This window comes from Schistocerca serialis, chromosome 10 (assembly GCF_023864345.2).
Source record: "Schistocerca serialis cubense isolate TAMUIC-IGC-003099 chromosome 10, iqSchSeri2.2, whole genome shotgun sequence".
Lineage (NCBI taxonomy): Eukaryota > Metazoa > Arthropoda > Insecta > Orthoptera > Acrididae > Schistocerca > Schistocerca serialis.
Window position 1 is genome coordinate 167789473 of NC_064647.1, and position 24268 is coordinate 167813740.

Consider the following 24268-nt stretch of genomic DNA (forward strand, 5'->3'; position numbering starts at 1 on the left):
ATACTACACAATTGCATCAGTGGTATGTACTGCAAATTTCCAATGGAACGACATTAAAATAAAATGCAAAAAGAATATAAAGATTTACTTGACAATCAAAGAGCAAAAAATTGCAATAATTGACAGAGGGATTCATCGTTCGGTACATCAAGAAGCACTTTGTGCTAAAGTTGCAGCATGGAGCACATGAAAAAATTTATGATGTGAATAGTAAAGTTTCTGCAGGTATATGCATTATTCTACTGTCAGTTGCAATAGTTTTTGATGGAACTGAACAAAGTACATGAAGACGTTATATATTACTGCAAAGTACATTGGCTAAGTAAATGGGAAATCTTTGAATGAGTTTTCAGTTTAAAACTTGCTATTCTTCAATTTATGAAGGAAAATCAAAATGCCGTATGACTAGGGCCTCCTGTCGGGTAGACCATTCGCCTGGTGCAAGCCTTTCGAGTTGACGCTACTCCAGCGACTTGTGTGTCGATGGGGAGGAAGGAAAAAGGAGTGCAGGAACAAAAATTAGAACATCTGGAATGGATTGCAGACCTCTCATTTTAAATGGACTTGACTGCAAACTGCCCACAGTAAGCCAATACAAGGCGAGAAACAACTTCTTTTCAATTTAATGGGGATGCATTACAACAACAAAAAAATCACTTTATAGGGGGAATACATTCTGACGAACGTAGACCAGTTCCCTAAGATTACTGGTATTTATGAAAACATGAGGTCTGAATCGTTTGTTTTGGCCTTGAAAGAATTACAAGGATAGTTGACCAAACATTTGGAGGACACTGCCTATCTTACGTGTCTTTTCAAAACTGTTTTTCATTTCAGTTACAAGTGCCCCTGTGCATGCACAAGTGTAACTGACTGATCTGCACAGATGTAACTGACTGATCTGCAAGGTAATTGCCATTTTAAAGGCAAATCCCTTTAGTGTTTGTTCAGGCCATGTATTTTGCTTTCCTAAAGTTGAGTTTTCATGTCTCTGTGATAAGGTTTCCAATGCACAACAATATTTTGATCAATGCGCACATGTGTGTGTGTGTGTGTGTGTGTGTGCGTGTGTGTGTGTGTGTGTGTGTGTGAGTGTGTGTGCAGGTGTTTGAGAAAGACTTCTTTTTTTATTATGAAACTAATAAGCCACAATTACATGGTGACCTGAGTGCAAAAATATGTGAAATTGTCTGCATCCATCCTTATGTTCACAGTTTGTACCAGATAAAAACTGTATGTTGTCTTCAGTGCAAAAATAAAATAAAATAAATAAATAAAAAAATAATAATAATGAAAATTTGCCTTTCTTTTAGATCTATATTGTTGAGAAATTTGAAATATAAAATAAAGTTCTATGTAGTGCAGTGAAGGTCTATGCAGTGCAAATACATTGCCATCTGCATGTCTTGTGTGGTGTGTTCGAAGTTTCTGCTGTTTCTCCTCCTCACGTTCAGACCATGTGGTATGGTGGTAGGGGAAGTGTGCAGTCAGGCTGAGCACTGTGGTATTTGTGCCACAGCATGGCTTGTGAGCTGAATTGATGGCCACCACTAGCTGTATGCTAGCTCCAGTATTTGGATTACCAGGCTGTGCATCGGATGTAACCCTTTAACACCTGGCTTCCTCCTCCAGTGGGAAGATCCATCACTCTGTGCCACTTTCAGTTCAGCAAATTTGGGCAATATATTGATATTAGGGCAGCCATTGGTCTCGAAGGAGATCTCCCCATCATCCTCCCTGATACTGATTCCAGTTACAAGAGTGGTGAAATTTTGTGAACTGTTAGTTCTCATCCCTAAATTGGTGGGGAAGGGAGGCAGACTTTAATGCATTACAAACTGCTCCACATGCAGGGACAGCCTTTGTCCCTACCCATGACATTGGCATGCTGACTTTTCACCAGGGCACCGATGCCCATGATGTTGAGTGCCCCTCACCTCAAATCATCATCATCCAGTATTTGGAAGGAAAAAGATTTGTGTTTATGTGGCATCATGACCCTAGTGCCTAGCTGCACATGATACAGATAGTGTTCCTGCAACATATCCACCTCATTATGAGACTACAGTGGCTTGAAAATTAGTTAACGATACAGAATGTAAATCATATTAAAGGACAAAAATGCAACTGGTTGTACAATATACCCACATAAACTACCAATATTGATGATTTTTTTTGTGTAAATGCACACACACACACACACACACACACACACACACACACACACACACACACACACACACAAAATATGCTAAATGTAATATTTCATGGTGAATATCACATGCCCACTGTTTTAAATTGTACTCTATGATTATTACATCTTAAAATGTTCTCAGATGCGTGCAATCCATACCAAATAAAATTAACAGGGGATATTGAATATATGTACAAAGAATGAAATCACAAATAGTCATAAATTTGGTTGACGCTTAGGAGAGCACAATGGAATAGTTGAAAAATTAAACTGGCAGATTCTCAAAGATAGGTGGAAGCCTACTTACAGAGTTTCAGGTACTAGTGTTAAGCGATCCATCTAATAAAATACTGAAACCCCCTTCACATCACTTCCACAGGAACCCCAAGATAATTTTAGACTGATTACAGCATCCCCAGATGCACCTAAGCAATCACTCTTTCTGCACATCATAAGTGAATGGAGTGCAGAGTAGCGATAATACAAAGTTCAATGTGATGTACTATCTGCCAGTCACCACTCAACAGTGAATTTCAGATTATGGATGTGGAACAAACTCTCAAAAAGTAATGTTTCAGGTTTCTGTGACCAGTCGTAATCATATATCTACATTTTACTTAATATATATAAATCATTTTAAATTAATTGAGAGATATTTCTTTCATTATTTCCATTGGCTTATTGCAATCTTTATGTCTCCATCTATTTACACTGCCAAGCTGGAATGCTGAACAACAATGTGTGCAACATTAGAAATCAAACACAATAGCTCTCAAATTGGCAACAATAGCTCTTGCAACTGCAGCAGCATTTTACTTGTTTGTATTTTAATCTGAATATGACTAACTCAATGCTACACGTATTATGTAGAGTTCATTTAAAACTGTCAGATGTACATTATTATACCTTACTACTGCTATATCAGTGTAACCTCTGATGGGAGGGTAAAGTGGCACACTTAAGTCAGCACAATACAATCTGCTTTAGCACAGGCAGCAGCTTCTTGTCTCACAGCCATAAGCATTTCTTTGTAATATCTGCTCACATGTGCCACAGTGCTGCTGATATAAAGGTGAGGCAGAAGGCAAAATCTCTTCACATTAGCCACTGAATAAGTAGATTTCTCATAGGAGCACAAACAACAGTGCCAGAAATACAGCAAGGTGAGACTTATCAAACATGGCTCTGATTTCATTTATTTATCTATTTATTTAGTCTGATTATATGAAGTACAATGTACTAGATGATGTAGTAGGTTTCCAAGGAAAAAATATTTATGTCTATTTGAGCATATACTAAAGTGGTATTGTTAGATATTTTGTAATAAATCTGTCAAATGCATTGCTATTTAGTATAATTTTATAGTTAGTTAGTTTCATGTTGCACAGATCATTTGTGTGATAAATTGTAATGATGTGGAAGGTTTAAGTTTACATTCACTTAGCAAATTAATTTCTGAATATGGCTACATGCTGAACATCTAACTGTCAGACATTTTACACCTCTGGGTAAGTGACCAAAAATTTTAGTTGCAGCACTGTGATCAACTACTTAAACAGATGTCTGCAAGATGACTGTGGGTGAGCTCCATATGTTACTCTTACAGCACATTTTTGAGCAATGTAGACTTCCTTTCTTAAAAGTTAGTTACCCCTTCATATTTTGTAGCAATTTCCTGAACACTTTGATTTGCATTTACAACATACATGTCTGGCACATGCTTGTCTGTTGATACAACTTCTACATTCATACTCTGCAAACCACTAAAAAGTGCATGGCAGAGGGTACTCTACATTGTATCACAATATTAAGACTTTCTTATTTCATTTACACACAGAGCATGGGAAGAATAGTTCCATAAATACCACTGAGCATGCAATTGTTTTGTGGTCCCTACAGAAGTAACATACATATAGCTGTTGTATATTCTTGGATTCCTCACTTAATAACAGTTCCTGAAACTTTCTGAGTAGGCTTTCTTGGGATAATTGGGAACTATCTTCAGTCATCTGCCTAGTCAGATTTTTCAGCTTCTTCAGAATGCTGTCCTACCTATCAAACAAAGCTGTGAACATTGGTGCTTTCCTTCTGTTTCTCCTATTTGCTCAGGGTCCCACACATCTGAGCAATATTTTAAGATGGTTGCACATAAGCTGTCTCCTTCAGAGACTGTATTTTCCCTGTATACTGCCAATGAAGTGAAATCTACTGTAAGAAATGCAAAACACAAATGCTAACTCTAATGCAATTTATTTACCAACCAGTTTCAGACCAGGACCATGTTCACATTAGTAAAATATGCAATTATAAAACCAAAATTACACATCATACATTTTTTGAAATCTAATTTACATAATTTAAGCCAAGCCAGCTGGTGAAAATTACTGCAAATGAAGACATTAAACTGAGCCAGTTTAATGTTTTCATTTGCAGGGATTAGGACCTGCATTTCACAGAGTTATTGCATTCAGAATTCTTCTGCTTGACTTAAATTATTTATCTTGGATTTCAAGAAATGTATGATATGTAATGTTGGTTTCATAATTGCATATTTTGCTACTGTGAACATAGTTCTTGACTGAAAGTGATCAGTAAATAAACTGCATTAAAGCCAGCATCTGTGCTACACATTTCCTACATTATATGTATACTGATACCTGCCAATAATGTTTTAAATGAAGCCTGCAACCTTTGTGATTGTTCCATTTCATTTCCCTGCAAACTATTACATCCCGGTACTTGTGTGACTTGACTGATTACAAATGTGACTTATTGATATTGTGGTCGTAGGATGTGATTTTTTTTTTTTTTTTTTTTTTTTTTTTTTTTTTTTTTTTTTTTTTTTTTTTTTTTTTTTTTTTTTTGTGAAGCACACAGTTTTTCTTTTCATTCAAAACAAGTTGCCAGTCTTTGCACTATTTTGAAATATTATCAAGAACTGACTGAATACTTGTGCAGCTTTTTTCAGATAACACCTCCTCACAGATAATTGCATCACAAAGTATCTGAGGCTTTATTTATTTACTTATTGGTCCTGTGAATCTAGGATTGAACAAAGATATTAGATAATTTGTTAGTTACTACACATGGTTCTTGTAGTTTTTTCCCACATTAGTTTAGCAGAAGTTAATATTACACAATTTTTTATTATTAAATACACTTTACAAAAACAATCTTAACTGGTTCTGCAGTTTTGTTTTTCTCCATTACTGTATAGAAACAGTGCTCCACCAAGTAATCTTCCACTGTTGATTTGAAATTGTTTCTGTTCTTCATTACTGTTTTGTATTTTGGTAATGCATTATATAGTTTGATGCCGGGATAGGGTATGCCTTTATGAATGGTACTGTATTTATCTATTAAACATGTTGTGCAGAAGCAGTGTACACATTGGTTATGTGCTATGCATGGACTGCTGCTGTTTTTCTTTTATAATAGTTGCATTTTCTAATATGTAAAGATATGAAAGTGGTAGCAATTTATTTTTCTTAAACAGCAGCTTGTGTGATGATCTTTGGTCTACCTCTTCCACTAGTCTAATAACCTTCTCCTGTAATCTAAATTATCTCAGACTTGCTCCACAATTTCCCCAAAATACTAAATCTTAATTCAACATTGAGTGAACATAAACAAAATATATGGTCCTGAGCTTACCTTGTGATATACAGTTTCTTAGTACTCTTATTTGGATACATATTTTGCTCAGTTTTTGTTTATGTCTATCCCATTTCATATTCTTTTGTATCCATATACCGAAAAATATTGTATATTCTGTTTTTCTTTCTTTTCCTTTTTTTTATGGTTTGTCCATTTATTTTGATATGTGGATTAGTTGGAATCCTCTTCTGGTTGGTGAATATAACTAGTGCGAAAGTTTTTTTCATTTTATAATCAAGATGTTTGCATAAAAGTATTCAACTACATTCTTTGTGACAACCTTAATGATGTTGTTTTCAGAGGTTTATTTGATAAAAAGGAAAATAAGAACAGGATTAGACCCAAAATTGGAACCTTGGAGAACTCCACAATTGACCATTAATAAATCTGACTGATGGGCACTGACTGCCCCCTTTACATTGTGTGTTATCTCTATGAGCCGTTTTGTCATGGAGGTATGATTTAATCCAGTTATATGCTGCTCCCCTAAACCTCAATGCTGATTGGTGATATCAAATACACTACTGGCCATTAAAATTACTACACCAAGAAGAAATGCAGATGATAAATGGGTATTCATTGGACAAATATATTATACTAGAACCGACACGTGATTACATTTTCACACAATTTGGGTGCATAGATCCTGAGAAATCAGTACCCAGAACAACCACCTCTGGCAGTAATAACGGCCTTGATATGCCTGGGCATTGAGTCAAACAGAGCTTGGATGGCATGTACAGGTACAGCTGCCCATGCAGCTTCAACACGGTACCACAGTTCATCAAGAGTAGTGACTGGGGTATTGTGACGAGCCAGTTGCTCGGCCACCATTGACCAGATGTTTTCAATTTGGGAGAGATCTGGAGAATGTGCTGGCCAGGGCAGCAGTTGAACATTTTCTGTACCCAGAAAGGCCCGTACAGGACCTGCAACATGCGTTCGTGCATTATCCTGCTGAAATGTAGGTTTTCACAGGGATCGAATGAAGGGTAGAGCCACGGGTTGTAACATGTCTGAAATGTAATGTCCACTGTTCAAAGTGCCGTCAATGGGAACAAGAGGTGACCGAGACATGTAACCAATGGCACCCCATACCATCACACGAGGTGATACGCCAGTATGGCAATGATGAATACATGCTTCCAATGTGCGTTCACCGTGATGTCGCCAAACACGGATGTGACCATCATGATGCTGTAAACAGAACCTGCATTCATCCAAAAAAATGACTTTTTGCTTACGTGCACACAAGTTCGTTGTTTAGTAAACCATTGCAGGCGCTCCTGCCTGTGATGCAGCGTCAAGGGTAACCGCAGCCTTGGTCTCCGAGCTGATAGTCCATGCTGCTGCAAATGTTGTTGAACTGTTCATGCAGATGGTTGTTGTCTTACAAATGTCCCAATCTGTTGATTCAGCCATGCAGATAAGATGCCTGTCATCTTGGCTGCTAGTGATACGAGTCTGTTGGGATCCAGGACGGCATTCCGTATTACCCTCCTGAACCCACCAATTCCATATTCTGCTAACAGTCATTGGATCTCGACCAATGCGAGCAGCAATGTCGCGATACAATAAACCACAATCACGATAGGCTACAATCCGACCTTTATCAAAGTCGGAAACTCGATGGTATGCATTTCTCCTCCTTACACGAGGCTTCACAACAACATTTCATCAGGCAACACCAGTCAACTGCTGTTTGTGTATGAGAAATCAATTGGAAACTTTCCCCATGTCAGCATGTTGAAGGGGTGTCGCCACCGGCGCCAACCTTGTGTGAATACTCTGAAAAGCTAATCATTTGCATATCACAGCATCTTCTTCCTGTTGGTTAAATTTTGTGTCTGTAGCATGTCATCTTCATGGTGTAGCAATTTTAATGGCCAGTAGTGTGCTTTTGATAAGCCTATTAATGTCATTTGCCATGTCATGATATACAGTGAAAACAGGAAGTGTCCCACATACTCCTCTGGGGCATGCCTGATGATGTTTCCACTTCTTTCAATGACTATGCCCTTCCTGCCAAGTAATCCTCAATCCAATCACAAAGTTTGGTTGATATTCCACATAATTATACTTTTGCAAATAATTGTTTGTGTAGTATCAAGCCATATGTTCTTGGAAGTTGGGGAATACTGAATCCATCTGACCAGCTTCATACATGGCTTTCCTGGTGTCATGTGAGAAAACTGAAAGGTTATAACTACAAAGCAGAACTGAGGTCTTTGGATAACTAATACATGCCAGAGTGGCAGGTGAGATTGATATCTATTTGCATGCTTAACAATTTCATGTAGTGCGTCTCTCTTGAACTTTACTTCTGGTCTCTGAAAATAATTTTTTTGTAAGATTAAGGGCTGATTATAAGAAGCTGTTGACCATAGATTGATATGTAAAATAAAGGAAAGGAAGCACTCACTACATCAGACTGATGTGTGGAGCACAGAAATATTTGAAAGGAAACACTGTTTATGGTAGCTTTTGAGTTTTTGCTCTTTTTCTGGTAAAGGTACACTCATTCACACACACAGACACCCAAATGCGCACTCCTCTGTGGCCACAGTGGTGTGGTCTCACTGTGGCCATGGGAGTGAGTGTTTGGGTGTCCATGTGCTGTGTACCGTAAGTAAAGTGTGCTATAAAATAATGTCTACTATAGAAAGAAAGAGAGCTTGAATGCTAGTATGAATAGTGTTTTCTGTTACATGATTCTATACTCTATACACCAGTCCATTATATATGGGTGGTTGCCTTTTACTTATTTTAGATATTGTTCCATCCAGAAATTTCCATTATTGTTGCACTTTGATCTTAGATTAACATAGAAAATAACCTCAGATCAAGAATTCTGTGTTGTCTAAAAATTAATCTCAGACTTGGACTTAAGTCCTCTTTGGCTGGTGAAATTTCAGAGATCAGTCAAGCTCAACAGTAATCATCAGTTTACAACCTCACAAAATTGAATAACACTTATATTTTATGCAAGTATGAGTTAAAAAGAAGTAACAGGAAATAATAAAGAATTTGTTCTCAATATAAAAATGTTAAGTAAATATGTGAATACACCAACCTCACACTGCTGAAGCTCAAAAAAAAAAATTTTATTTGTTCAAGTCTGTATGGTTAGGGTATGGAAATTACTGCCTATGTAAATAAGAACTGCAGGTAATAACTGGTCTCATAACAATTCTTGAATATGACTCGTAACTAATAAAATTAGTTTAAGACACTTACAGCCACTTAATGACAGACTAAGGAAGGGAAATTTGAAAAATAATAGACAATACTGACTGACCACTGCTTGTAAAAATGCTCCCTAGTGTTGAATAGTAGCAGTAGCATTTTAAGTATTCAGTTTTTAACTACAGAACAGCTGCTTAAACTACTGACTGACTGACCACTGCTTGTAAAAATGCTCCCTAGAGTTGAATAGTAGCAGTAGCACTTTAAGTATTCAGTTTTTAACTACAGAACAGTTGCTTAAACTACTGTGGCAACTGCAATCATGTTGCTGGACAGAAATAGTAGTATGAATATGTAAGCCAACAAGTAATCATCTATTCTGGTGGTAAGATATTCAACAGGTTCTCATCTAACATAAAACAAGAAATTGGGAATACCCACCATGTCAGAAAAAATTGGAAATAAACTTCATTAGCCACTCATTCCACAACTTATGTGAATATTTAGATTCAGTACAGAGGAGTCTGCCTCCGTAGCTGAGCAGTCAGTGTTGGTGACTGCCATGAGGAGGACCCAGGTTTGATTCCAAGTACTGTCAAGGATTTTTCCTTAGTGGAGGGATCAGTACAGCACGTATTCAGCTCTATAATGGCAATTGACAAGCTACTTGACTTAGTGATAGAGGCTCTATCATGTGAAAAGTCTACAAAATGGCTGGGAGAGTGGTGTGCTCACCATGTGCCCCTCCATACCACAACTGTATGATGTTTCAAAGCAGAGGATGACACATTGGCAGGTAGATATCTTTTGGGCCTTCATGGCCTGGATGAGGAGCTCATATTTATACTGCTGCTTACCATAAAAAGAAGACAATACAAGTTGCAGATAGGCACAACTAAACAATTAAAAGACACACACATATAGCTTTTGGCCATAACTTTCATCAGTAAACACACACACACACACACACACACACACACACACACACACACACACACACACACACACATCCATGAATCCAAACCACACTGGGTATAAACCAGCAAAGTTCTATCACATGTATTGAGTAATTATAAGAAGCATCTACCTTTAATCAATAGTTGTACACTCTCCTTGAGTACACACACAAAGTCACGATGACCAGGGGTACCCAACGCAGAGTCAAGCATGAGCTCACCCACACTCAAGTTCTAGTCAGATACAATATGCAGTACTCAGGATAAATACAGGTAAACAGAGTCATAAATATCTTTGATTGACGACATAATTGAGTACCTTGAGGACCAAAATCAGTGTATGAAAGCAGACACATATACATCTTGTTATATTGTCTATAGCAGTAAATGTCTTCCACACTATCGGCTAATTGTCCATTCAAACTAGCCTACATACATAAAGACCTAGAAGATTCATTTAAAATTGAATGAAAACATACTGATTTAAAGTTATATAATGTGTTGGGAAGTCAATCCCCCTACTTGAAAAAAAAAATTCATTTATGTGAAATAATACTGTCTTCGGCAGTCTTGGCTAACAAGTTACAAATCTCAGTCACAACAGTGATGTAGTTGGCAGATGCTTGAGTACATTACCCAGCACCTATGATCTCTTGGAAGTTGACTGGTCCAGCATGTTACAGCCACACAGCAGTGTGGGGAGTGGGTCTGCCCACACCTTTCAGTTTCCTCCCTAGAGTTCTAATCACATGCTGGAATAGACAGGAAATTCCTGTCTAGCATTCACATCAAATCCTGAAACATCATATGCTGTCCAACACCTTTTTTGGATCACATGGCATATGCTCTCCCTATTTATATCCCAAAAGCAATTATGTAGGATTTACATCAGATAAGATTTTAAAGTGTTCACGTAGGAGACATTAATAAACAGAGTTAAATGCAAAAAAAAAAAAAAAAAAAAAAAAAAAAAAAAAAAAAAAAAAAAAAAAAAAAAAAAAAAAAGTACTAACAAGGTGATTCACACAGATATACTAATATATTATTCCTAATTTTTGCAGTACAAATTATGAACATTGTTCCATTTCAAAATTGTAAAAGGATCTGCTCATTTAGTCTCATGGTATATATCTATGAAATTCTAAAGCAAAAATCTGTTACAAAACATAATTACTTAGTGTATCATAGATTTTCACTCAGTCAGTAGATAAGACAAAACTTTAGAAATCACATCATCTTACATACTACATTCCTGACAAACAAAACACAATTATGTAGTTGCATAAAGCTGCAAATAGATTTAAACTCAGTCAATAGATAAGACAGAACTGCAAGAATTATATCATCTCACATACTAAATTCATGACAAACAAAACACAATTATATAGTCTAATGAATCTACAAATGTAATGTATATTTTCTTGTAGACTAGGAGCCATTATACATCCAGGTTCATAGGTCTTGTCCTCTATACTAAAACTTAACAGTACTTGACATTTTACATACTTTCTTTGCTTACCAGTTGCTCCTCCTATCCTTACACATGCAACAGGCATTTGCACAAAATTCTTACTATACTGGATCTTGTCTCTAAATTGTTCAGATATACCACAAATCAAGCTACCTGCATCAGTCCAACAGTTCCCTTCCCACTGACCAATCTTAATCTTAATGTAAAGACACCCAAAATCTGAATTACCATCTCTGTTATTAGACACTTCCTCAATTTCATTGAATGCTACATCCACACTGACTTTACAGGGTTTTATCCACTTTACTGGTATCAAGCCATTACTTTGGTTACTCATGTTGTCAGGTAAAGATTGAACACAGTGAATGGATTCCATAGAACAACTAACATCACTTATTACAGAAGGAACACAAAACATATTACTGTCAAAATTACACTTCCTAATAGATCATCTTTCACTTCATTCCACCAATATGGATAAAAATTTTGACTAACCACAGATAACTTATTATAGAATGCACATTTATCTATGTTATCATAAATATGGTTCCAAACAAACTTCAAGAAGTTTTCACCTTTATTCTTTAGGCTTACAGATAACTCATCTTTACTGTCTGGATCATTACTCTGCATGACATTAATGAAAAACTGCACTGACTAGATTGGTATTCCATGACTCTCACTTATATCATCACATGCAAATGCATCACTAACCTTATCTGTATTATCAACATCATTCACAAATAACTATGAAACTTCATTATTTTTAAACTCTAAAAATACCTGATGCTCATCATCATCATCATATTCTCCCAAAAGTACTTCACCAATAACATCATTACTAACACAAGTCTCATCTCCATCATAGTCACATGCCTCACCTTAAGCTACTAGTCTCAGACTTACCAACCTCAGTTATTTCACAGCTCTCATTTACATCTACATCAAAAATACCACCTCATTCATATCCCATACAGTCATCATCTGATTTACATACATCAATAATACTGTTTTCTGACCAAGAGAAGGAATCATTAGTACATACTACATCAAAATTCTCATTACTTTCACATTCTGGTTTGTGATTAGCACCTACATTACAATAATTAAACATAGTCTCCCAGAACTTTTGATCAAACATAAATGAGAAATCTGATATTCCTTCTGCTCAACTTTAAATACGTGTGTCATATAATTTACACTATTATTGTTGTCTCCTTGCAAGTGTAAATTAGGGATCCTGTGCTTGTTGTGTTTCCTCACCCCAAAACTATGGACCTTCATTGAGGGGGACTGCTGTTTTCTGAGTAGTTACCTCTATGATTGTTTCTCCTACTAAATTGCCTATGGTTACCCCCATTATTCCTATTCTGCTGATGCTAAAAATTTCTGTCTCTATTAACATTTTGATCATGATAGAAGTTACCATTATCTCTGTTTCTGTAGTAATTCCCATTGTGATTTCTGTCATTTTGATTATTATGGTACATACTTCTTTCTACTGCCCTATCAAGCCTATCAACATATTGTAAAAATTGTTCAAGACATTTATCAAGTCCATGTATTAAATTCCACTACAATCTTTCTGGTAATCTCCTTTTGAGTGCATCAATCAAAGTCATTTCATCAAATGGTTTGTCAAGGTGTGTTACTTCTTAAGTTGATTCTTACAAAACTGTTTCAGAGTACTGTCCCTATACCCATAATTATGACCATTCAAAAATTCACTATTAATTCTTCCTTTTCAGCTTCTGACCAAAATTTATTTAAAAAACTTTATTTGAAACTTTGATATGTTTTCCACTGACTTAAATTTAAATTTACCCATCACAGAGATTTTCCTTGAAGACATCTTAGAGATTTTCCTTGAAGACATCTTTTAACAAATTTAATTTTTTGACTGTCACTCGAACCTTGTCTGACAGGAAACTTTTGATAGGAATGTTGGACCATGCAATACCACTGTTTGAATACAGATTTCTGTAAATGCAATTTTCCTGAACTGCTGAAATTTTTTGATCTAAAACATTTACATTAGTTTGCACATTGTTTTCAATATTTAAAATTTTTTACATAAACTGCTAAAGTTTTGAAATGATAATTAAATCAAGACCCTAAGCTGTTGACAGGCATTGATATACATCAACGGGAACAGTTGAAAATGTGTGCCCTGACCAGGACTTGAACCTGGGATCTCCTGTTTACATGGCAGATGCTCTATCCATCTGAGCCATCAAGGGCACAGAGGATAGTGCAATTGCAGGGATTTATCCCTTGCATGCTCCTCATGAGACCCACATTCCCAACTCAATGTCCACACACTACATTCGTAGTGCCCCTGCCAATTACACTCATTACTCGTGACAGACAACCTTACTGAATCCTGTAAGAGTTATGGTAAAGCATGTGCATCGAGCACAGAAGAAGAAGGTCAATGGCTGGTTAGCCTTAACTATATATGAAGATGCTATCTGTTCTTTTGGACTAGTTAAGGCTAACCAGCCATTGAGCTGCTTCTTCTGTGCTGGATGCACACGCATTGCCCGAACTCTTACAGGACTCGGTATGATCGTCTGCCGCGAGTAATGACTGTAATGGGCAGGGGCACTATGAATGTAGTGTGTGGACATTAAGCTGGGAATGTGGGTCTTACAGGGAGTGTGCAAGGGATAAATCCCTGCAGTTGCACTATCCTCTGTGCCCTTGATGGCTCAGATGGATTGAGAGTCTGTCATATAAGCAGGAGTTCCCAGGTTTGAGTCCCGGTTAGGGTACACATTTTCAACTGTCACCAATGATTTATATCAATGCCTGTTGACAGCTTAGGGTTTTGATTTAATTATCATTTCATTCTAAGAGAGATGCATGGTCACCAATGGTATCTGTTCTTTTGGACATGTCTGAAAGAACAGATACCATCTTCATATATGCTAAAGTTTTGTTCAATTTTTTTCCATTACAGCCTTCTGTTCAACTCTGAGTCCTTAACATTCTTCATCTGTCTTCCAGATTCGACAATAAACTCATTTTCCAAAACAATCAATTTATTTTCTAAGACATCAACTTTTTCATTCACACATTTTAAACCCTCTGACAATTCGTTTTTTACCTCCGAAACCTGATTACTAAGTTGGTCTATTTGGTATTGTACCCTATCCATTTTACTATTGTTTTCAGTTTTCAGGCCATTCAATTGTCATTGTAGCATAGTAAATTTTTTGGTTAACTGGTCATTAACTGAACTAAATTCTCTATTTTGCTCTGTCTCCATATCCTCTAGTTTTGCCAAAATCAACTGAAAAATATATTTTACTATTTCTTTGCTGACTACAATTTCACTTATTTCAAACATGTCCTGACTGGATCCCACAGCTTTCACTTCTGCATCACTACTACCCTCATCTCTATTCATTTTGTTAACAAGAACAGGGGTCCAAAAACAAATTAATTTCACAAATAGTTTGTACTTATCTTTCCTTTTTGATGTCCCTCATTGTAGTTGTAAAGTCCTCTTTCAATTGATGTGGGCCATCATTGTTGGTAGTGCCTCATCACTGCTGATATGTCTTTATTGGGCAGTCCTCAGTCTTCTTTCTTCAAGTGATTAGGAATTCATTTATACAGGAACTGCAAATTTCACAACTCTTCTTCTGCAATAGACAAAACTTCATTATTAGTGAACTGATCCTGTATGATGCCACCACTTGTAATCTTACCCTCCCTCACATCATTTGTTGACTGTCACTTACTTCAAAATTAAACTCTTTTAATAAGCTTGGAGAGGAGTAAGCTTCACAATAAACTTTTTTACTTATCTTCTTTTCTCATAGTTGGCTTCAGTCCTTCACATCTAGGGGTTGATTCTTGAGGCTGAAATTTTTGACATTGTAGGTTCAAAATGAAATGATAATACTGAAGTAAGCCTGCTCCATAATTTCTGTTTCTGTAATTTTTTTTATTCTATCACATATTTCTATATCACACTGTCTTTACAATTTCCACTTCATTATCAAAAATTACATCATTATTGCCAAACATAAAAATTCAGCCAATCACATAAGAGGCATGCCCACTATTACTACATTCTGTGGTACTAACAATATTCCAAAGAGTTTACAAAATTTATTGACAAATGACTTTCTATTAATTTCTATGATTCTTTTATATATGAATCTAGAGATAAATTTAATAATTAGCATCATATCATGGAATTAATAATAGGAATTTTAAGTGTGCTGAATATTTCATAATTTCAAATGTTTCTAAATAATTTGTAATTTTAACTGTACTTACAGAGTTAGTACATATCGATTGTAACAAAGAAAATAAAGAAATTTCTTTTTCTACATTTTAGTCTGAAATATACCACATTATACACAAAATCATATGAAATTCTTTAGTTAAACAGCTGAGATAATATTAACTTGTTTAAAAGGTTGAAAGTATTTTTGGTATCAATAACCTCTGTTGAAGAAAGGTACCATTAGAGGAGAGTGTCCCTTTACAACATGCACAGAATGTACAAAATTAGTGCATTTTTCTTCTTTCCATTCTGTTGTATCTTATGCAATAATGTTCTAGGGAGTAAATCCAAAATTATGTTCTTTGCAGATGATATAAGCATAATTATAAATGATGACAGAAAGTCTTTATCCACTACTACTGAAAAAGTTCTAAAGTATGTGCAGCAGTGGTTTCATGCCGATAAGTTAACAGATCGTTAAAATAAAACAAATTACATGCAACACAGTAAAGTAAATGAGAAGGATGACCATTTATTATTGGGTGATCAGGAAATAGTGAAAGTACAGTCTACAAAGTTTTTGTGCATGCACACTGATCATGACTTGAGATATACAGACTGTATCATATACATAACCCACAAACTCAATTTTGCATTTTTGCACTAAGAATAATTCCTTGAGTTGCAATTTTCTTATTTTCATTGTATTGTACCTTATGAAATAATGTTCTGTGTAACAAAATCTTTTTTGAAAGACACTTTTAAATTACAGAAAAAAACATTTAGAATTATTACACACAACTCTCCACAAACACACTGCAGGCCATTATATGTGCAATTCAAAATACTTGCACAACCATCTTTGTACATATTCAAAAGTGTACCATAAGCAAGAACACAGTCGAGTAATTCACATATAAATTCAGATTTCCATAACTACAATGCAAGTATCAGTAAGAACCTACATGTAGAAAGAGTAAGAAAAACAAAAGCTCAAACATGTGAGCCATTATGGAATAAAGTTGTATGATGCTCTGCCAATCTGCATCAAGGAAATTGAAGAAGAGGGAAAATAAGTCAGAATTAAAAAATTACCTGTTAAATAAATGTTTTTATAACCTGGAGGAATATTTTGAATCTGTAAATCACTAACAAACTCTTATACTGTACTTTCTTCATTGTCATTTCAGTCATACTGTTCTCACTGTAAATTTTATATTTTGTTTGTATGATTATTTAACTGCAAATGATGTGCTTCTTGAAGTATACTGCATGCATATCAAATCATGGTGTACTTGTTCAGAGAGTATATATGAGACCAATGCATTACATCTACATCTGCAACTAGATAGATACTATGCAAGCTGCCATGCAGTAGATGGTGGAGGGTACCTTGCACTACTACTAGTAATTTCCTTTTCTGTTCCACTTGCAAACAGAATGAGGGCAAAATTGCTATCTATATGCCCCTGTATGAGCCTTAATTTCTCATATCTTATCTTCACGGTCCTTTTGGGCAATGTATGTTGGTGGCAGTGGAACTGTTCAGCTGTCAGCTTCAAATGCCAGTTCTCTTATCTCAAAACTGTTTTCGAAAAGAATGTTGTTTTCCCTCCAGTGATTCCCATCTGAGTTCCCGAAGTACCTTCACAACATTTATATGTTGTTTGAAACTACTGGTAATGAATCTAGCAGCCTGTCTCTGAATTGCTTCAATGTCTTCCTTTAATCTGACCTGGTACAGATCCCAAATACTCAAGTAGTGATCAAGAATATGTTGCAACTGTTTCCTACATGCACTTTCCTTTACAGATGAACCACACTTTGTTAGAATTCTCCCTACCCTTCTCTACCAAGTCCTCACATGCCCTTAGTTTCATTTGATATCACTTTGCAAGGTTATGCCTTGATATTTAAAGTATGTGACTGTGTCAAGCAGGACATTACTAATGCTGTGTCTGAACATTATTGGTTTGTTTTTCCTACTCGTCTGCATCAACTTACATTTTTCTACATTTAGTGCTAGCTGCCATTCATCACACCAACTAGAATTTTGTCTGTCATCTTGTACCCTCCTCCTACATCATTTATGTACATAAAGAACAACAGTGGCCCTATCATACTTCCCTAGCACACTCCTGATGGTACCCTTGTCTCTGATGAAACTTGCTGTTGAGGACAACGTACTCGGTTTTATAACTTAAGAAGTCTTTGAGGCACTGACATACCTGTGAATCTATACCACATGATGATACCTTTGTTAAGAGCCTGTTCATTGAGTCATTTTAAGACATTATAAAATGTTAATTTCATATTTATTATATTAACTTGTATAGTTGTGCTAAACATATGCTGTATGGCATTATGTCAGTTCCTATAACATGTGAGTGATGTGAAGGATGTTAATAAACTAAACTATATATATTTTTGCTCTCCTTTATCTGATGGCTAGTAATTGGGTATATGTTTACACATGGATAATGATACCAGTGTCCTAAATCTAGTGGTGTTTGTAATTAGCATGGCCTTTAGGTTGATTAATTAGCTCATGAACTCCTGATAACCAAATGAACAAAATAAACACTAAAGTTAATTTAGAGACACCCTATGTCAATATCTGAGGTTTTTGGATATTGTACATGACATAAAAATAATAATATTGAAGATATTTGCAAAAAATAGAAAGGATGTTTTGGAGGGAAGTAAAACATTACAGGGGGGAAGAATCCACCTACTTGATTGCACACTGCCCTGCTTGCAGATGTTCCTGAGACCTGTGTGTCTAGTGCTGTTGGTTGCCTGCCTCGCTGTGGCCGATGACAGTGACGACCTCCGTGACTCACGCGGCGACATTGTGCAGTGCATCCCACATGAGTGCAACAAGCCCTGCACCCCTCCACCACAATACTGCCCCTCAGGAGTTGTAAAGAACTGTGGTTGCTGTGATGTATGCTGGATACACTTGAGTAAGCATTGTACTCTCTTAATAGCTATGGGGACAATTTTTCTTAACATCTAAAAAAGACCATTAAAAAAATTTATATTTTGGCAACCGTTTCACAATGCATACACAGGGTATCCCAGAAATGTTGTAACCAACTTCAAGGCATTGTAGAATGTGTCTCTAGGAACAAATTGAGGACAGGAACCCATTCCCGGGAACGTCATCTGACAACTCAACAGAAGACTGAAGTTATAGGCACTGGTGCCTACCGGTAGGTCACCCCTTCAACAGCAAACATGACTTTGTACACTGATGAACTGGAGGCACAATGTTTTGTGATGTCATTTGTTATCCAGTGGTCTTGATTGATTGCCACAATTACAAGTGGAGAAGATGGAGATAGCTGCTGCATAGAAAGGCCATGAGTTTGATGTTCTGTTGCCTTGGTGGATGACAGTTTTGGCAACAAGTTTCCATCTGCAGTTTATTTTTCTCCTGTAACCATTAAAAATCTGGAATTTTCAGCACTTAAGAGAAAAATAATTTGCAGAGTGAAAGCTGTGTCCAAAACCATCATCCAATAGGGCAACGGAGCATCACTTTCATAGGAGACAAGGCCTTTCTATGCAGCAACTAGTGCCATCTCCTCCGCTGATGATTGTGGCAATCAGTCAGGATCACGGAATAACTAATAACATTGCACAACGTTCTGCCTATGGTCTGTCACTGTACTTGCTGCAGAAGGAGTTGCCTAGTGGCAGGTGCCAATGCCTGTAACTTTGACACTTTGTAGCATCACTTAATGAAACTTCTTGACAGATTAAAACAGTGTGCTGGACCAAGACTCGAACTCAGGACCTTTGCCTTTCACGGGCAGTGCTCTACCATGTGAGCAACCCAAGCACTACTCACGATCCATCCCCACAGCTTCAATTCTGCCAGTACCTCATCTCCTACCTTCCAAAATTCACAGAAGCTAAGATGGTAGAGCACTTGCCTGCAAAATGCAAAGGTCCTGAGTTCGAGTCTCGGTCCGGCACACAGTTTTAATCTGCCAGTAAGTTTCATGTCAGTGCACACTCCACTGCAGAGTGAAAATTTCATTCTGGAAACATCCCCCCAGGCTGTGGCTAAGCCATGTCTCTGCAATATCCTTTCATCCAGAAGTGCTAGTTTGGCATGGTTACAAGAGAGCATATGTGAAGTCTGGAAGGTAGGAGATGAGGTACTGGCACAATTGAAGCTGTGAGGATGGGTTGGGAATTGTGATTGGGTAGCTCAGATGGTAAAGCACTTGCCCACGAAAGGCAAAGGTCCCAAGTTCAAGTCTCAGTCTGACACACAGTTTTAATGTGCCAGAAAGTTTCATGTCAGTGCACACTATGCTGCAGAGTGAAAATTTCATTCTGGATCACTGAATGAAGTTCCCAGACATGGGTTCCTATCTTCAGTTACTTCCTTGAGACACCTGCTACAGCCCCTTGAGGTTTATCACAACATTTCTGGGACACCCTGATGTCCTTCATCACTATGGGTCCTTGATTTATGATCGTACACACCAGTACACCATGCTAGTAAATCTGATGGAAATAAATAACCACAGACTTTGAGACGTGGTACAGCAGAACTTCATTTTTTGCCAATATAAATGTTGTGTTTACACTTTTAAAACGCCCAGGAAAGCTTTAAAATTACGTTTTAAGAATTCTAAATTTCAACCCCCCACCCTGGAAGGTCAAAGTAGTGGAACCTCTTTTTTTATAAATCAAGCACTGGTCATGACCAATATTTTACTTTTTTAACAAAGACTGCAAAGCATGTATATATTTTTAGGACCAAAACATCTTCTACAAAGGCTTTCAATGGCTTAGCATTAGTACAGGCAATAGAGAGAAACACATATGTTCAAAAAGCTGCTAACCAGAGCATATAGGTAATGTGGTGGAGTTTCTGACTGAATTACATAGCTTTCTTTTTGCAACTCTTCCTACTCCATTGAAAATCTTTACAGAAACTCTTAATGTTTTAGGATATTTTACAGTTAAAACTACGCCTATAATAAAATAATATTGGAAAAGAATGGCAGACTGTCTTGGAGAAAAAAGTAATTGACTTACAATTGACTTACATTCCTTCACTTTTATATTTTATTGGCAAAATTGCATGAGCTTTCCACACTGTTGTTAGCAGTTTCAAGTCAGTCTGTCTGTTGACAGTTAGAAAGGTGAAAATGTAAAAAAGAATAAATTTATGCTTAAAGACAGATACTGCAAGCTATAAAATGTTATTGTTTTCTCTCATTATGTAATTACTTGTTAGCTATGATAGGTTATACAATGATTCTTTGTATCCCCTTTTGACCTACTGACAGTCAGAAGACGACTACTTACAGTCAGAAGCTGGTAATGTCATTAATGTGAAATGCGATAGTGTCAAAAAATACAAAAATAAAAGAGATAATAATATTCCACAGTGCTGTCATTTCATTTTCTTTCATGTAAAATGGTTAGAGGTTGTCAGGACCAGATCTTTAGCTTACGGCAAATAATGGAGAAGTGTTACGAGTGAAACAGGGAATTGTATCTATGCTTTATAGATCTAGAAAAGGCATATGACCGGGCTCCTAGGAGGAAGTTATTGTTGGTTCTACGAGATTATGGAATAGGAGGTAAACTTTTGCAAGCAATTAAAGGTCTTTACATAGATAGTCAGGCAGCAGTTAGAGTTGACGGTAAATTGAGTTCATGGTTCAGAGTAGTTTCAGGGGTAAGACAAGGCTGCAACCTGTCTCCACTGTTGTTCATACTATTTATGGATCATATGTTGAAAACAATAGACTGACTGGGTGAGATTAAGATATGTGAACACAAAATAAGCAGTCTCGCATATGCGAATAACTTAGTTTTGATGGCAGATTCGATTGAAAGTTTGCAAAGTAATATTTCAGAGCTAGATCAGAAATGTAAGGACTATGGTATGAAGATTAGCATCTCCAAAACGAAAGTAATGTCAGTGGGAAAGAAATATAAATGGATTAAGTGCCAAATATGAGGAACAAAGTTAGAACAGGTGGACGGTTTCAAGTACTTAGGATGCATATTCTCACAGGATGGCAACATAGTGAAAGAACTGGAAACGAGGTGTAGAAAAGCTAATGTAGTGAGTGCTCAGCTACAATCAATTCTCTTCTGCAAGAAGGAAGTCAGTACCAAGACTAAGTTATCTGTGCACCGTTCAATCTTTCGACCAACTTTGTTGTATGGGAGCGAAAGCTGGGTGGATTCGGGTTACCTTATCAATAAGGTTGAGGTTACAGATATGAAAGTAGCTAGGATGATTGCAGGTACTAGTAGATGGGAACAATGGCAGGAGGGTGTCCACAGTGAGGAAATCAAAGAAAAATTGGGAATGAACTCTATAGATGTAGCAGTCAGGGCGAACAGGCTTAGATGGTGGGGTCATGTTACATGCATGGGAGAAGCAAGGTTACCCAAGAGACTCATGGGTTCAGCAGTAGAGGGTAGAAGGAGTTGGGGTAGACCAAGGATAAGGTACCTGGATCCGGTGAAGAATGATTTTGAAGTAATAGGCTTAAAATCAGAGGAGGCACCAAAGCTAGCACTGAATAGGGGATGATGGAGGAATTTTATAAGGGGGACTATGCTCCAGACTGAACGCTGAAAGGCATAATCAGTCTTAAATGATGATGATGATGATGATGTAAAATGATATGGAGATACATGATGACTGTCCAATTTCTCTGATGAAAAAAAGAAATAGATGTAATGACAAAGGACATTAATGAATATATATTGAGAAACAATTGCCAAAATACCAAGGCTGCTGAAGAGAAGAGGTGTCTGGGATGTTCTAGACCCAACACCATATACAACTTTTAAAACATGCTCCTGTTTTGGGAAATACTATTCCTGTCATTTCTTACCCCAAAAGTTGATTCCATATCTTACTAGTAAATGAACATGTGCAGAATAGATTACTTTCCTCATTTTTGAATTGCCTGTAGTAGTAATTAAATATACCAATCAAATGTTTGAGGAATTGAATGATTGACTAAAAATTGTGGGTCATGTCCATATTCTGTAAAAAACACACATATATACTTTCCTTTGTTTATTGCAAATTACACAAACAGCACAACAAGTATATCATTTTATTATATTTTCTGGAATATAATTAACATTAGAAAATTGCAGTTACAGTGAAAATTATCTTCTTGTGATTGCTTTGCCAGAAAGAAACTCACATTTGTTGTCCAGCAGCTGGGAGTTTGAGGGAAAGTAGATCATGTCCCCATCAAGGGCACTCATTGTGTGAAAGTTGTAGGCAAATAGGTAAAATTGACGGCATTACACAATCACAGCTTGTCGTTCTTTAGCATGACTGGAGCTGCTGATTTACTGATCTTCACCTTCAGCAACATACCACTTATCTCCTTCTTTAGATCCATCCCATTATATTATACTCAGGTAGAGGGAGGTATGTTAAGGAAGGGGTTTGTTAAGGCTTCTTTTAGCTTTGGATCCATGATTTTTCCCCATTCTGGATAGAAAAGCATAGGCTCTAGGATACCGTACCTGAGATCAAAAGATGACTCACCTATCATCTAGCAAATTCCAAATTTTCCTAGCAGTTAAGTCAATCACAAACTATCTGAATTTCATTAACATGTTAAAAGGTACAAACATAATATTGGAAAGGAAGGGAAAAGACATGACGGAGTCACATCAAGTAGTAATATTAGTGGAGACACTTTTAAAATAAAACACACGAATATCAAAAAGCATGGGATGTCCCTAAGGGAGGTTAAGAGTTTGTCCCTACTCTCTGCAGGTGAATTGAAAGTTTTAAAAATAATTGCAGCACCAAAAAATAAAAATTTTAGGGTTAGGATGGAAAATCAGCAAAAATGGTACAACACAGTGCTAGATATATTGCAAAGCAACTGATTTTTCCTATAAATTTAAATTTGTTGAGAAAAAAGGAGTATTCCCAAAATGTTTAAAAAGGAGCAAAGCATTTCCAGCATTTTAAGAAAAAGATAAAGGAGATCCAGGAAACTATTGACCCATAACAATCACAACAGTTCTTTCTAATATAGTAGAAACAGCAATTAAAGATAGAACTATAAACTTCAGAGAGAAACAAAACAACTTAAATTAAGCACTATATGTGTTTAAAAAGAGGAGATTCACTAAGACTGCATTGTCAAATTTCACAATACACATTGTTGAGGGCCTTGTCAAAGGAGAGTATCTTACTCCTTTCAAAAGCTTTTGATTGCCATAAAAATTTTGTAGAGAAACTGGACTGCTACAACATAAGAGGAAAAGCCATGGATATTATAGAAACCTCTGTTGAAAACAGACAACAGTATGTTGAAATTAAACATCAGTGTGGAAATACAGAGAAAAATGTCAACTCTGATTTTGTGCAGTTAAACATGGAATAGCTCATGGTTCAGTATTAGAACCTCTCCTCTTTATCTTATGTATAAATGATATGCCCACTGCAGTAAATGAAAAAGTAATTGCATATGCCAATGACACAATTTTATTGGTATAGAGTGACTCAGTACAGGATATGGAAAAGATAGTTG

At 36.5% G+C, this 24268-nt stretch overlaps 1 protein-coding gene across 1 annotated transcript in view; it reads left to right on the forward strand.

The window, feature by feature from the left end:
* LOC126425282 (uncharacterized) overlaps positions 1-24268 on the forward strand; it is a 66759-nt gene that overhangs the window by 6855 nt on the left and 35636 nt on the right. The window contains exon 2 of the mRNA XM_050088255.1: positions 18469-18673. Coding sequence (XP_049944212.1) covers positions 18469-18673 — 205 coding nt within the window. The remainder of the gene's footprint in view (positions 1-18468; positions 18674-24268) is intronic.